Source organism: Phaethon lepturus, unplaced genomic scaffold (assembly GCF_000687285.1).
Source record: "Phaethon lepturus isolate BGI_N335 unplaced genomic scaffold, ASM68728v1 scaffold37132, whole genome shotgun sequence".
Lineage (NCBI taxonomy): Eukaryota > Metazoa > Chordata > Aves > Phaethontiformes > Phaethontidae > Phaethon > Phaethon lepturus.
The window spans coordinates 1,748-16,737 of record NW_010526175.1 but is presented as its reverse complement, the minus strand read 5'-3'; the positions used below and the strand labels follow the sequence as shown (position 1 = coordinate 16,737).

The 14,990-nt window shown below is 37.1% G+C and overlaps 1 protein-coding gene across 1 annotated transcript in view; it reads left to right on the top strand.

Moving 5' to 3' along the window:
• Positions 1-10,723, top strand: part of LOC104617628 (tolloid-like protein 1) — a gene marked incomplete at both ends in the record, with an annotated part of 28,195 nt that extends 17,472 nt beyond the window's left edge. Inside the window, 3 exons of the mRNA XM_010282990.1 lie at positions 378-483; positions 3,369-3,493; positions 10,608-10,723. Of these exons, the coding sequence (XP_010281292.1) occupies positions 378-483; positions 3,369-3,493; positions 10,608-10,723 (347 nt within the window). The remainder of the gene's footprint in view (positions 1-377; positions 484-3,368; positions 3,494-10,607) is intronic.
• Between the last annotated feature and the right edge of the window lie 4,267 nt (positions 10,724-14,990).

Genomic DNA, 14,990 nt, shown 5'->3' with positions numbered 1-14,990 from the left:
TCCAGTCTAATGAGTCTACAATGAGGAGGGTTCTTCCGGGGTCTTTGCTGTCAAAATGTTTTTTTCTGGAATTAAGAACCAAGCCAGCAAATTTTATGGATTTTACGTGAAGCACATCATAATGTGTAGGGCTTTTATGTGGGTTAGGTGAATGAGAACAGTCTTTCTAAATGCCAAATACAGGAATTTAATGTGTGTTTCAGAAGACATGTCTGCCCTCTTGGTTAATAAAATCACGCAGTTACTCCCAAATGACTAAGATTTATGAATGTCAGTGAGTGATTAGGTTAGGATCTTTGTGGTTTATCTCTTCCTGTTTGTCTTTTATCTTCACAAAAAAAGGAATTAAAGAAACTCTAATTATCAATCATTTGTAGGTCAGGAATACAATTTTTTGAAGATGGAGCCTGGAGAGGTGAACTCCCTAGGGGAACCGTACGACTTTGACAGCATTATGCACTATGCCAGGAACACCTTCTCAAGGTTGGAGTCTCAGGTTATACCTTTTGACTTTTAATTCTATTCCTCTCTGTGAATGTTAAGAACTATGTATTTTAAAGTATTCTGAAATCACTTAAAATATCTCTTGCGGTATAGTATTCTTAAAACAGTCAAAGTACAGTTTGTTTATTTTAAATCAGAATAATTTAATTATATTGTTAAGCACGTTTCATTGCTGTTCAGTTTCAAAGCAGCCTTTTGATCTTGCTTCAGTTCTTTAGATTTTAAGACAAGATAATCTGGAAACATCATTTCACATAATACTTTCTTTTTGTCTCCACAAAAATTTGAATGTAGAGAAACCAAATGAATGAAATGGGTCAGAATTTTATGTGTAACATGATCTGTTCTCTTAAAGAGAAATCTCCTTTGAAGCATAATGTCTTGAGTAATTGTGGGTCATGCAAGTAGAACATGTTATGGTATTAGAACATCTACCACGCAAGCCACAGCCTTTGCTAAGGACTGCAGTCAGCCATTTATAACAGAGGCTGCAATCTCTTCTCTATTGTTTGTACAGATCGTTAGTGTCATCAAAACCATATAATAAAGAGTTCTGCTGGTTTTGCTCTGGTCTGTTGCGGGCTGACCCATTCCCAACTCCACAATAACTCCTGTGGGGCTCCTTCTGAAACTGCACGGATGGTGGGGAGCTGTGTAACAATCTCTTCCCATAGGCTAGCCCTGCTCTGGGGAATAAATGAAGGAGGATTCTTTCACCTAATCTCCTGTTGTATTTCATATCAAGTCCCAGCTCAGCTAGTACTCTCTAAAAATACCAGAGTAATGTAAGTTAAAAGAACCCTAAAAAAAAAAAAAAAAAACCCAACAAAAAAGACTAATTTGAAAAGTTATGTGCTTACCTTTGTCCAATTCATGCATTTTAAGGCAAAAATATTAGACAGTCTGAGAGTCTGAAATAAACTGAAGACCACCAGAAACCTCACCACCCTTTGCAAATTTCTTAAGCTTGTTCTCCTCAATATTAATGATATTATTAAAAAAAGAAATCCTGCCACAGATTGTATTTAGCATAGACATAATTCACGTCTGGAAGAGCATGGGAATGAGCCATATGAGGTAGATATTAGTCACATCATTTATTCCAGTTACAGATACATTACCTTAAGGAAGAAATTATAAGAACCTATATAAAATAGAGTAATTTAACAAGCTGGAACCCCCCGGAGTCCTAGGGCAATGACAGCATCAAGATAATACGATCTGTGGGCCCTGATCTCACCGCTTTCCAAGCTGGCAAAAACTGATAGTGCCATGAGTAGGCATGCCCTGCCCTAAGGTACAAGAGGTTGTTACTTCATACAGTTTGAAAACAACCAGCAAACCCTTGAGGTCATGTATTGGTTTGCACTGATTTATCTTGAAAGCATGAGTCGTGCTCAGTGTGGCATATTGCCAGCTGTTTGTTGCTAGACTTTAGTCACCTGGATAAGTAGTAGAAATCACAAAACATCATAAAGGTCTAGTGACAAACAATGATGTTGTTCATGCTGTATTAAAACTGTTACAGGTTGTTCCCTTACTAAGGTGCAAGGGCATTTAAGAGGTGATTGTTTTGACATTTTTCAAAATTTGAATAGCATCACTTTCAGGTTGCACTAAAAAATCTGTGGAAAATAAAATTATAACGTATAGATACAAACACTTTTTTGAAATAATTATGTGCCTCATTTCTAGAAACTGAATAATGCTGTAAGTAGTTTATTTAACTGTTTAGGGCAACACCCTGAGATGATTTTTTTTTTTGCAAAATTTCCAGTGATGCCACAAGAAATCTGACTGGGTAAAGAGAACAGTATATGTACCTGCAATACTCAAAACGGTTCATTTATTATAATTTAAGAACTATTCTGTATTTATAAACAGTATTCATAACAACAAAGATCTTTACTGTTCATTCATTTTTGGACCTCCATTATGCCTGAAAATACCAGCTTTACTTTTCAATGAAAGCCCTACAAATGTACAAGAGAGTATAAAAAAATTAAAGAACAAGAGAATACAGAAACATATTCATCTGTTAACTTCCATTTTATGGGGTTTGTGGGATTTTCAAATTCTGTAAATGATAATAGAACTTAGTTTTGTACCTTACTCTTTTAAAATTTATTAGAGGCTACATAGTTTGGATCGTATTTAAAATTTGGGAAATTTTGAATAAAACTGCACTTTTGGAACAGGTGTGCTTCTCTTATGTCTAGTCATTTAGAGTTAAGGTTATTAAAATCACATATGGTAAGTTGATACCTTTTTACTGTAAAGCAAGCAGAGGCTGGCAAGTAAGCATTTATGTTTCAAAAGCAGCAGTGGCAAGAGTGGTGTTAGATATAACACCTGACAGAAGACTGATTGGCAAGTGTACCTGACTTTACCTGCTCTTACACATGTAAGTCAGACTTTAAGACTTCCCATAAAAACTTTGTTAGAAATAGGAGCTTTGTGATTAAGGATTTTGTGATAGGGATTAATTTCTTTATTTTAATATAATCTTATAATTAATTTTTTTTCAATATAGCAAAAGCGTAACAGCAGTGCCTTTTTCTGTGTAGTCTAAATAGTAGTAAGAGATTTCCCAACTGTTGTCTAACGGAAATATAACAGCTGATAGGTTAATTATGTACTGAAAGAAGATTCTTTTTTGATAACTTTGTATAAAGTTTGCCAACCTGAGAAATTTTTATGACATGTTTCCTGTGTTTAAAGTTCTGCATTTTACCCTTTTAATTATGCCAAATGTAAATTCTAGATTTAAAAAATATTATTATACATTCATAAAACTCAGACAGTTTTATGACAGAAACCTGATAGGTTTTTTTGGGGTCTATTTTTATTTTTATTTTTTTTAGGGGCATGTTTCTGGATACCATTCTCCCTTCCCGTGATGATAATGGTATACGACCTGCCATTGGCCAGCGTACTCGTCTAAGTAAAGGAGATATTGCACAGGCAAGAAAGCTGTATAGATGTCCAGGTATTGCACCACAAACAAACAAAAAACACATAACAGCAACTGTTTGACTTGTTGTTCAAGGGGAATGATAAATTTTTTGAGTCAGCTGCTCAGGAGTCTGTTTCCATGTTGGCAACTGACGTAGGCAGTTCAAGAATTGAATAATAAAAAAATCTTATAGGTAAGGTCTCTGGAATGCAAAGCACTTAAGCACAGATAAACTGTATGAAACAACACTTAGTTTCATGACGTTTCAGTCTTTGTTTTCCTTAGCTGTTCCATGACTAGATAAAAAAGATGATGTTTAGTATCATTTCTAGTTTGCATATTGACTGGAGTCCATTTTTTGTTTGAATTCAAGTAGAGTGCAACAGGAGCAAATGAAATTATTGCAATCAGTTCTGGACGCGTTACATTTTTTGAAAATTTGACAAGACAGGACAAATAAATTGTAAATTCTTTTATGGATGAATTGGTTAGATCTTATTACAAGTTTTATACTGTTGTAATAGTTACATTTAGTATTTTAATATCTTCTGCCTAATTCTAACATTCTGTAATTTCACTGCTTATTAATGCTTTATCTCAAAATAATGTTGAGGTGGAGTTGCTGTTTGTGTCGGAGACATGAGCAGCAAGTTTGGAGTAACCCAGAGTCAACCCTGTGGTTGCTCTCTTGTGCTAGTTCTTCTCCAAGTGCTGGCAAAGCGGTGGAAATCCCAAAGCGAAAGGTTTTACTTTCCTTGCTCTAGTTATAGCTGAGACCAGTTTTAAACGTTGGTGTAAGCTGAAGCAGTTCAGAAGTGACATCTCTCAGCCAGAATTTGCCAGCAAGGTCATTGTGGGAGTCTAGACATACCATCTCTGTGCCACGTAGCTTTTGCAGCCCTCCTGCTCCTCATGGAAAATAATGAAATCTTAGTAACTATTGGGAGTCAGATATATGGCTACTTTTTACCACCTTATCAATACAGAAGGACTAAACAGAGGGATCAGGACTGAAATGATGGAGCTGCTTCAGATTTGTATCAGCAGCAGTGGTACCTACTGAAGATCTGGGGCATCTGATGTGCATTTGATGTACACTGTATAGCTGAAACATGCTTTTCCTTTGTGCTGTAAGTACAATGAATCATAATCTTCTATATACCGAGAACATGCACAGTGTTTCTGGGCCTACCAGAGGAGAAAACACTTTAACATATTTTCTTTAACAACTGTTCCTTTTGGAATAAATTTTGTTCTTTCTTTTTCGTACAGCAAGTACTTGAATAATGGCATTCTTCTTGGCAGCATTATTTCTAATAACAGTATTCAGAGAGCAACGATTTCATAAACGCTGAGAATATGTATATATATTGAGAAAAGACAAATTTGGGAGACAAAAACAGTCTATAGAATCAAAACCACAGTGAAAGTAGCTTGTATCTTATGGTCACATTGACTTTAAAAAGAAAGAAAAAAATAATTACAGCCTAGGCTGTCTAGTGTGTATATAATACTCTAACATGCACTTTTAGTCAACTGAAAAAGACGCAATGTGTTCTTTTGAGCTAATGCTCAAATAGTCGTTCAGAGAAAATGTCCTTTTCATATAATTCATGAAAACATGTAATGATGAGTTATCATTTCTTTCAGTATCTTGAAAATCTTGTTGAAAGTTAATTTCACAGTATTGCAAACCTATGGTTGTTCAGTGGTAGTGTGCTCTGTAAAAGTCAGTTGTTTTTTGCAGCACTGGTGAACACACTTCAGAGGGATAGTAAAAATGAATAGTGGTTGCAGGATCATGCTCCTTTTCTAGCACTGCCTTTTGCCAAACTTAGGGATAAAAGACATTGGTTTTCTTGCCTTACTTAGATGAGCCAGTCCATAAAAGACGGTGAGTTTAAAGAGAGAGAAAAAGGCAGAAGGTTTTGGTACAAATTTTAAATAGCCTACTATTTAACATGCTACTTTTTCCAATTAATATTTTTAACAGAAGTTGCATAACTGATAACACAACACAAATGTAAACGTCCAATAAAGAAAGCAACTTTCTGAAAGTTGCACAGCACTTGTGACTTAATAATTTTTTCCGCAAATAGCAAGAGAGAAAATTTAGACATTAAACTTTTGGTTTTATGAAGAGAATCATGTGATCATTGTAGTATATAGCAATGAAATCCCTGACACTGTTGTTTTTGGAGGTATGCTGTATTTCCTATTTCAGACAAAATTTGTTAATCATGATGTCTGCTTATGATAAAACAGCAGTGAATATTTCAAACATTAATAACATCTGCATTGTTTCATGTGTTCATTTGTGCTACCTTAAGTGTAATACAATGAAAATACAGAAAACAGTAACTTAAATCAGTATTTTGCAGAGATACACAGTTCTGTGATAAAGGTTTTTTTACAGTATTGTCCATGTTTCGTTTGGAGTTCTAGTCTTTCCTGCAAGCAGTTTCTGATCCAAGAAGCTTGCGGCATTTTCTGGAACATGAAGTTGAGCTCAGGGCTGCTGGAGAATACAGCTGATCCTCAGAGCAGTGAGGCAGCTGAGCCTCCTGGGTTGTTTTATCTAGTCAGGGTATTCAGGGTCATTGTTCAGGAAAGGGCTTAGTGATGGAGAAACAGTTTTGAGCTTGGTGAAGCCAAAGCAGGAGATCTGATAACCTGTCTTTCATCAGCTGAGTAAGTTCCAGGATTCAACAACCTAGCAACAGCAATTTTGGTTTGTTTTTAACTTTTTCTTAGGATTTTTGTCAAAGAAAAGCATAAGTGTCGATGGGGTTCTGTTGCATTTTAATACTGAATTACATCATTACATGATAGAGTAAGGAGAAAGCAAGCAACTATGTTGAGGGTTCTTACTCTGCCAATCTTATTATGAACTTCGAGCGTCGTAGCATTTGAGAACAGATCTTGAACTTCAAGGCTGGATGTGTTTACAATGGTTTTCAGACTGTCTAACAGACTAATAAAATATGTTTTCTTCTGGTGTAGCTACTAAAATTTCAACACAGGTCTACCTTTATAGTTCTATATAGAATTTGTAGTTGATTTAAAACTTATAAGTAGTTTTATAGGAGCAAGAGAATGAGAAAGGGAAATGATGGAGAAGGATGCTGTTAGGCAGAAAGAGAGAACAAGAAATAAGTGGGTAGGGTGGGACTGAATAACGGATGGCAAAGGAGGCTCAGACTGGCAGGAGAAGGCTGTTCAGAGAAAGAGCAGGTAGATGGAAGAAGTTCAGCAAATTTACAAATTTCTAGGGTCTATGACAGTATGTGTGGAAGAGAGCAGATGAGGATACCTAGCTTGGCTCTTTTTCGTGCTTGTTCTTGCTGTTCCTCAGGCTTAACTTGCTCCCATCTCTATTAGATTAGAAAAGAGTGCTTACCTTCAAAAGTCAGCCTTCATTCACTACATCAGGAGGATTAAGTTTTTTAGGTTTTCCTATAACTATAAAGGGGAATCAAGTCAACAGTAGACATTGAGTTGTACTAAACTCATTTAAGTTTTCGGTTTAACAAGTATGCTAACAGCACCAGACATTTTTAGGATTCTGTGGCAGCTATATATGCCATATATGTATAGATGTACAGACTTCGGTCTAAGTAAAAACTGTTAAAGATCTTAATTCCCTTTGGGAAAGGGTAAGCTTAAATTAGCCGTATATGACAGTATGTGTTTGCTAGTGCTATGGACAAAGGAATGAGACTCGGTTCCTGAAGTGTCTTGGAGGATCTGGGCTTCGTCATTTGCAGATTTCACTATAATCCTTAATGGAACTTGACCGTGTACGTAGGCCAGCCCAGAGAGGTGTTATACACTCTGTGTTATACAGGCTGTGTAATTAAACACTGCCACAGAGTTCGCTGGTAGAAATTGCTTTGTATAAGCGTATAATCTACCTTCTGCCTGCACCCATTGCTAATCTTTACAAGGAGAAGCAAAAATAGCTTCCCTTTCCTTACCACAGAAAGGCTTATCAGAAGTCTAACCTTCCAAGCTGTAAAACAGATGGGAGTTGTTTTGGTTTTTTTTGCTGGAGTGTGTGTGTGTGGAGAACTAAAGTGACATTTCTGCAAGTGGTCTAGCCTGGTAAAATTGACATTTGGGAGGGGAAAAAAAAGCATCAGAGAAAACATTGGCAATGTTAATGATTAACAATGGAATAAAAATATACAAATGCTTTATAAAGCGGAGGTGTATAAGATTGAAGTTGTAATTAATTTCTTTTGACATGAAATATAATAAGATTAGTTCTTAGGAAATTTAAGTGACTCTTACCACTCATTTTTTTTCTACATTTCTTTCCCAAAATCGACTCCATTAATAATGAGCTGTTGCATGGTAAAATGTTTATAATATACCATTTTATAAGCCTAATCATGAATACTATAGTTGTCACAGTCCAATTACAGAGAAAACCTTTACATTCTCTGGTGATAGAATTTTAACTCTTTCAATTACCATTGACCCATTGCAGAGGAATGTGCTTTTAAACAAGAAATGCCCAAATATCACCCTGTCTACATCAATTCTGGAAGCCAGCCTGGTACCCAGATCCCATAGATAATTCAACTATCAATTGGTATAAGCTGTTCTTGTTACAGTTCCATTGAGTAACCAGGAATTTTAAATTAAATGGTAAATATGGTGAAAAATGTAAAACCCAAGCATATTTTATCAATTCTAATTGTGTTACTTCTTAGTAGAAGTTATCCAATTACAATTTTTCTTATGTTTCCTTTAAATTCAGATATATTTATGAGAATTTTGACTTAATAGAGAGGTCCAAGGCATTTAATATGGATATAAGTTAAATTATTGTATTAACTAGCTTTATTCTATAATTCCTAGAAAAAGAAAATGTTCCATGAGCCCTTTTGCAACTTAAAATCCATAGTTTTAAGGCTATATACAACTTCTGTATATGGAGCATGGAGTGTTATTAATATTCTGGAGAAAATAATACTGCATTCTATATGAGAGAGAAAAATTCTGAAATGTTTTAAAAAATGTAAAGCTATTATGCTTAATTAATTCATGTGTTTACTTTTATAATGAGGTAGTTTAGGGACTTTAATGGAGTAAGGGGTAGTTATGCCAGCGTATTCCTCCTCTCCTCTTACTATTTGCAGGTCTGAATTTGAACTGATATCTCATATGTCCCACATACTTGATAGCGTTTTTTTGCTTACATACTTAACATTATGCAGGTGTGTGCATTGCATGACTTCATAATCAATATTTGTGAGTTGAACTTACGGTTAATTGAAAAAAAATGCAATGTGAGTAGAAAAGATTGGGCAAACGGCATTCCCCACCTCTCATCATATCATCTGCTCAAGGCTTGCTTAGCAACTGTAGTGTTGGTGAAGTAGTTATAGCTAGAACAAACAGAAGATGTACTAAAGCTTGAAATATGGTTGTATGCCTTGTGAGAGCACACTGATGCAGTGTAGCCTCAATGAAACCATGCATCGGGGGAAGAACAAGAGAGGACTCCAAAAGCACTGAGAAGAATACTTGGTTTCTCATGGATCTCCTGGGTCATGCATCTGCTGTGCAGGGTGTATCCTCTTTGGGCTCTGCTCTCCTCTACTCCTGTACAAGACTATTCTACTCTTGGCCTTCTATTAAGTGCTTTATGTATGCGTTGTAGGCTACGAGTCAGTTCACTAGCGTTGGGGGAACCCGGTACGGTACTCTGCAATTTATTTAAGTTTGCATTCATTGCTGTGTTAAAAATAAATTGTGGTTAATTATGGACATAGCCTTTTTACTGAAAAGGCTTTGTACAGAAGTAATTATTTAGCACTGAATACCTTTTTTGTATGTGTCATTTGCTGTGGCTGTCTGCATTTTTTTAAGATAAAACCACATTTTTTAAATGAGGGGAGAAAATTTTTTTTTTTCCTATTTCATTCCTAAAGGACATGGTGATGGTGACTTTAGCCATGAAATTGGCGTCTGCACAAATCTTTCTTTTCTCTCCTCATGACAATAACCATTTCAGTGTCAGAGAGCATATTTGATGCCTTGAATGTAGCTTATGCCTAATATTACAGTGTAGTTGTCAGATTATATCTTAGAGGCATTTTAACAAGACAGCCTTTCCAGCTATGTTTTCTGTCTTTGTCATAAACAGTCTCTTCCTTTGTCCCCTTTTATTTAAAGATTTTCCAGATCATTTATAATTCATTGAGATTTTGATGATACAGTAGTTCACCTGCTGGCAGTGGTAGCGCTGTAATTTGAAAGCACTGCGGATCTGATTACACTGTCAGTCATGGGATAATATTCTCCAATTCACATCTCTCATATCACACGTGCAAAATTGGTAGGTGAAACAACTTGATTAAGGTCAAAAAAGATGACTGACTGAGGTGTGACACCCTTCCAGAATCCATTTTAGTAGTAGAGAATGGCAGGAACTTCCAGTGCTATGTTTTCGTGTGAAGAGGAATTATTAACCAGTCTGCGAGCAGTTACTAGCATGATTGACAGGTGAGATACAGGTGTTAAAATTGTCAGTAATAAAGAATATAAAAGCCTTTGGTATTTTAGGACTTTACATTTGCTTTGCTTTATTACTCATATCTCTACAAATCACTGTTGCAAGAGATTTTGAATATAGGATTTAGTTTTCTATACCAATATAAATGAGTTTAGGTCAGATCAGTCTCTCATGTGGGCAAAGTACTAAATTAAATGAAACAACTGATGAAATTGGAGTGTGGTGCCAATCATGTCATGACAGCTTTTGTTTTACTTTTGGTTTAGTTCTTAAAGGATGTCTCTAAGGGTGTGGCTAACTTTTTTTCACCAAAGTTAAGTTGTATGTATAATTTTGCAGTTGATTGACAGAAATGACATTTTCAAGACTGCTGCAATTTTGGTTATGTCAACAGACAGCACACAAGTTAAATAGTTCATGGAATAAAACCATCCTGTGTAAAATGGAATGAATGTCAGACTGTCTTAAAATCATTGTTTTGAATAAATTGTAAAATAACTAGTCTATTTTCCAGTTTGCATCCGCAGTGAGTTAAATGTATTCTCAGTAGATATTGGAAAGATGCATTTTTCTGTCAGACACATTGAATTTTATATTTTTACTGTATTTTGTTTCTTTCAGCCTGTGGAGAAACACTGCAGGAATCTACAGGCAACTTTTCTTCTCCAGGATTTCCGAATGGTTATCCTTCCTACACACACTGCATATGGAGAATCTCTGTGACCCCAGGGGAGAAGGTATTTTAACATTCCCTCAACTAAATACAGATACTATTTTCAAAATAAAATGTTGCATTCCTTTAGCTTTTCATTTAAGTTTAAAGCTTGCAGGATTTAAAACAATGGTATACCATAAAAAACGTGACCATGACCTATGTGCTATATTGCCTTGACTTTGGTCTGTGGCATTAGAACCACATGATCTATTTGGTGGCTGACCATGTGAAATGAAGGCATGATTTCAATCAGCTACATGTTTGCGTCATGAAATCCCTTCAGAACTGGCTTCCAGTTCAGTCGGTGGTTTAGTGTAAAGGTGGAAGAGGTAGTTCAGGCTCCTGAATGGTCTCTTCTCCAGCATGGGCTTGGGTGAGCTGACTGAACTGTATGGGGCTGATAGCTGAGCTCTGCCTAAGGAAGCTCTTAGTATGACAGATGAGATGCTTCCAAAGTGAAACAGTAATAACATGGGTGAATAAAGTACTGTAGGTGTTCCCTGGTATAGGTTCTAGTGCATATAGTTTTACTTTCTGGGCATCAATATTAGGGGAAAAAGTAGGGGAAAAAATCGGCTTGGTGAGAGCATTTCGGGGAGAGAAGTGTGCCATCCTAGTGAGAGAAAACCTGTTCTTCTTGTGTACGCTTTCAAAGCGTGCTAGCTGAATCTTGTTTTAAATATTGGCTCAAATATTAACCTGCCTCGAAATAAATAAGGTAGAGAGAGCGATGGGAAGTTTCACATGAGACAAAACATGTAGGGGAAAAAAAACCCCAACCAGGTTGTAAGTTTCTTTACAAGAATCAGTGGCCGATATTAAGCAGTCAAATACAACCTAAAGACTGAAATATAGAACCTAACACCAGCCTCAGCACTGGAGAATCCAAAGAGGAAAACTCGGCATTTGCCCCCAGATGTTTCAGTCAGTTTTGTCAGTGGTCTCCCACTTCATATTGGACACAGTTTTCTCCTGATTGGGTTACTTTATTCTGTGTGTGTTACAGGTCAGGGTCCTGGTAGACACCAAGAATATATGTGCTAATAGATCCTGAGGAGCTGTAAGAGCATTTGCCACTGTGGGGGATGAAAGTAAAGTCATTTGGAAAGCGTCCTCCCTCCTCTGGGCAAGAGCCAGAGACAGGAGGAAAAATAAACACACTCTGTGCTGGGAGGGCGTGGGTGGCTCTGCAGGTTGGCAGGGAAAAACAAATGAAAACAGATTTATAAGAGAAGGTTTGCGCAAAAGATGCAAATTAATCTAGATAGGTAATTTTATGTCCCCAGTATTTGTGTTGCTTCTTAGACGCTGCTGTGATAACAAACAAAATGGCTTAGTTTCTCTTCCTTTCCTCAGTTACGAAGTTAAATTGTAGTGTTCATCTACAATTATTATTGGCTTTTGACATCAAGTTTAATATGTGAGTTAAAAAATAGTCAGACATACTCCAACTTTGTGTAGGCCTTTCTGAGGACGTTGGTGTAATCTTAATATATTTGTAATAGCATTATGTCTTGAGATTGTAACCACCACTGACACTGTATAATACTGTACAGAAGCTTAATGAGGGAAAGCCCCTGCCTTGAAGTCAGCAGCGTAAGAAGACCGTCTCCCTTCCCAACTCACCCCCTGCCCCAAATGGGGAAAAAGACTAAGCAGAATTTTCTAATTGAGAAATTAGTCATGACTGTGGGGCACTGTTCTGACCTCCAGCTCTCATAGTCTCCATACAGTACAGCAAGAAGGAAGTAAATAATATTTGAGCTAATTTAAAAAAATCTGTTTGCTCAATGCTATTCCCATTGGGTATTGTCTATCTTGGGATAAAGGACCCTATTTGCAGCAAGTACTTGATGTGAATAGCAGATAGCAGAAATGAGGTCTAAATCTTAAGTAATGCATGTATGCATTGGGCACACATTATGCTTGATCCCGAATTTTCTCAGTAAATGATAATAACATATTCACGTAATGAAGGGAAGATTAAAAATACATTTAAATTTTTGTTCCTTTGCTGCTTTGACCCTGATAGATCTCAGGAATGCTGCGTGGAGGTTAGAATACATATAAGTACATCACATCATGTTCTGAAATGTCAGTGAGCACTTTAGTCACCTAAAAATAAACTGAAAAAGCATCTGTCCAGATTGTCTAGCTCTTGTCTCTTACTTATTGAGATTTAACATTGTGCTGTTTGAACATAGTTTAAAGGACTTCTATCCCTGCTGCTTTCTGCAAGTATAGACATGTCCGATCTTTGATGGCAGAAAATTCAATGAAGAATAGGACTGCAGTGGTACACACTAGCTGCAACATTCCTTTTCTTGGATAGGCATCATAAATTGCAGCCCAACCTAAAATGTGTGTGTCCCTATTACTAAAACAGGGCAGTTCATTCACCTTTTACTTTCTCTCAAGTTTTAAGACTATATGGTAAACAACTGTACACAGTGTATCTATACACAGAAGAATCTCTGGGGGAGGATGGTGTTAGTAATACTGTATGCCCTCTGCCAGGGCGAATCCCGCCTTCTGGTGTGTAGAAATTTTGTTGGCATAGGGAGTTGCAACTGTGCCAGTGTTTTTTTGAATCCGCCTTTTGGAGTAGGTTACATTACTTTCCAGTTTTCCTCAATGTTTTACTTGAATGATAAAATAGGACAGATAAATCCTTGGCTGATATGGGGAAAAAAGTGCCATCTGCAGAAAACTTAATACTACCTGATGTTTGCTATATATTTTGTGCTTTCTTATCCCAGGCAGTAGGAGGTATGATGTATTCCCTTTGAAGCTGCTGTAGCACAATTGAATCTGCTGTGTAATCAATAATTTCCTAATTGTGCTGACAAATACCCATTGACACTTTTTCCTATGAAGACTTTCAGCCATCCTGTCCCCTTGAACAAGCTCTGCCTTGTCTGTAGCACTATTTAATACTTTGCAGAACTGCAAATCAGAATCTTAAACATATTTATACTTGTTTGGTTCCTGACCAGAAATCATGCTGTGACAGATTGGGGGTTCTGCCTATGGTACAGCTAATGAATTCTGGTCAATGTTAAGGAATTGCTGTATCATCAAATACCTTGGCATGTCAGAGTGAGAAAAAGCTGTGAAGGTTATTTCATACAGTTTCAAAGGTGGGGGCCGTTGGGGAGGCTCATTAAATTTTAATGGTTTTCATTTAGATAGCAGCACTTTGAGACAATGACATGATCACACCTAAGTAAAAGCATCTTTTTCCCAATTGTGTCCTCGCAACTAAGGTTTGGAAAAAGGCAAATTTCCAAACAGAAGATGGAGAAATCTGATGTTTCAGCTGTATCATGGAAAATGTAAAACTTGTGGCTAGACTTGTGAGAGACCTCCAGGCTCTACACAACTGAGCCAATGGAGGAGGTATAGGATGTGGCTTCTCTAACTTGCTTCCAACAGAGCCAGCTGGGTTAGCATAAGCAGCTGTGGAAGGTATCCTGACCTTAACCCAGCTGTCTGCATCTCATCTGGGCAGAGAAAAAGGCTCCTTCTTGTGAACCTCTCTGCTTGCATAGCTGGGGTGAGGTGGGCATGTGTGGAAAAGACAAGGAGACTGCTGAGGGCAGTAGGATTTTCAGGTAGTATGGCTAGATATAAAGAGAGATACCTACCTATGGTCTGAGAAACTTGGGGGGAAAAAAAGGAGGTAAGCGTTTAGAAGGAATCTGAACTGCAAAGTGTATGAGCTAGGGATAACAAAAATTTTGTAGTTGGTGAGGCCTCTTTATTTGAAGGACAAGTTGAAGGAGAAATGGGCTGCAAAGGACAGACAGAATTGCTGTGTGAATGAAGGAACGTACAGGACCTCTTTGCCATCCTCAGAGGTAGATTCAGATAGCACTTGGAAATGTAATAAAAAACTGAAGCAGAGGAAAGCATATGAATAACTGTACTTTGAGCCAAATCTGCATATTTCTCATGGAGAATAACATGGAAATAAGTGGGTTTGGAATTCTGATAGTATTTGTGCATTTATTTCTTCAGTACATGTCCCTGAAGTGCCTGAATAGTCAAGGCAAAATGCCCTGTGGGTTAGACATCTGGGAAAGGGTGCATGTAAGCTAGGTAGGCAAAAGCAAGGAGGTGAGTTGTGAGGTTCCCTTTCCGGGAAGGAATGGCACAGGAAGTCTGCGTCCAGGAAATAAGACAGGGAAGTTGAAACAGGAGATGCTGCAGTTAGTCTAAAAGAAGCACGAGAGCATGTGGATGGACACAACCACAGTAACCTAGTGAATGCCAGCTGAGAGGATCAA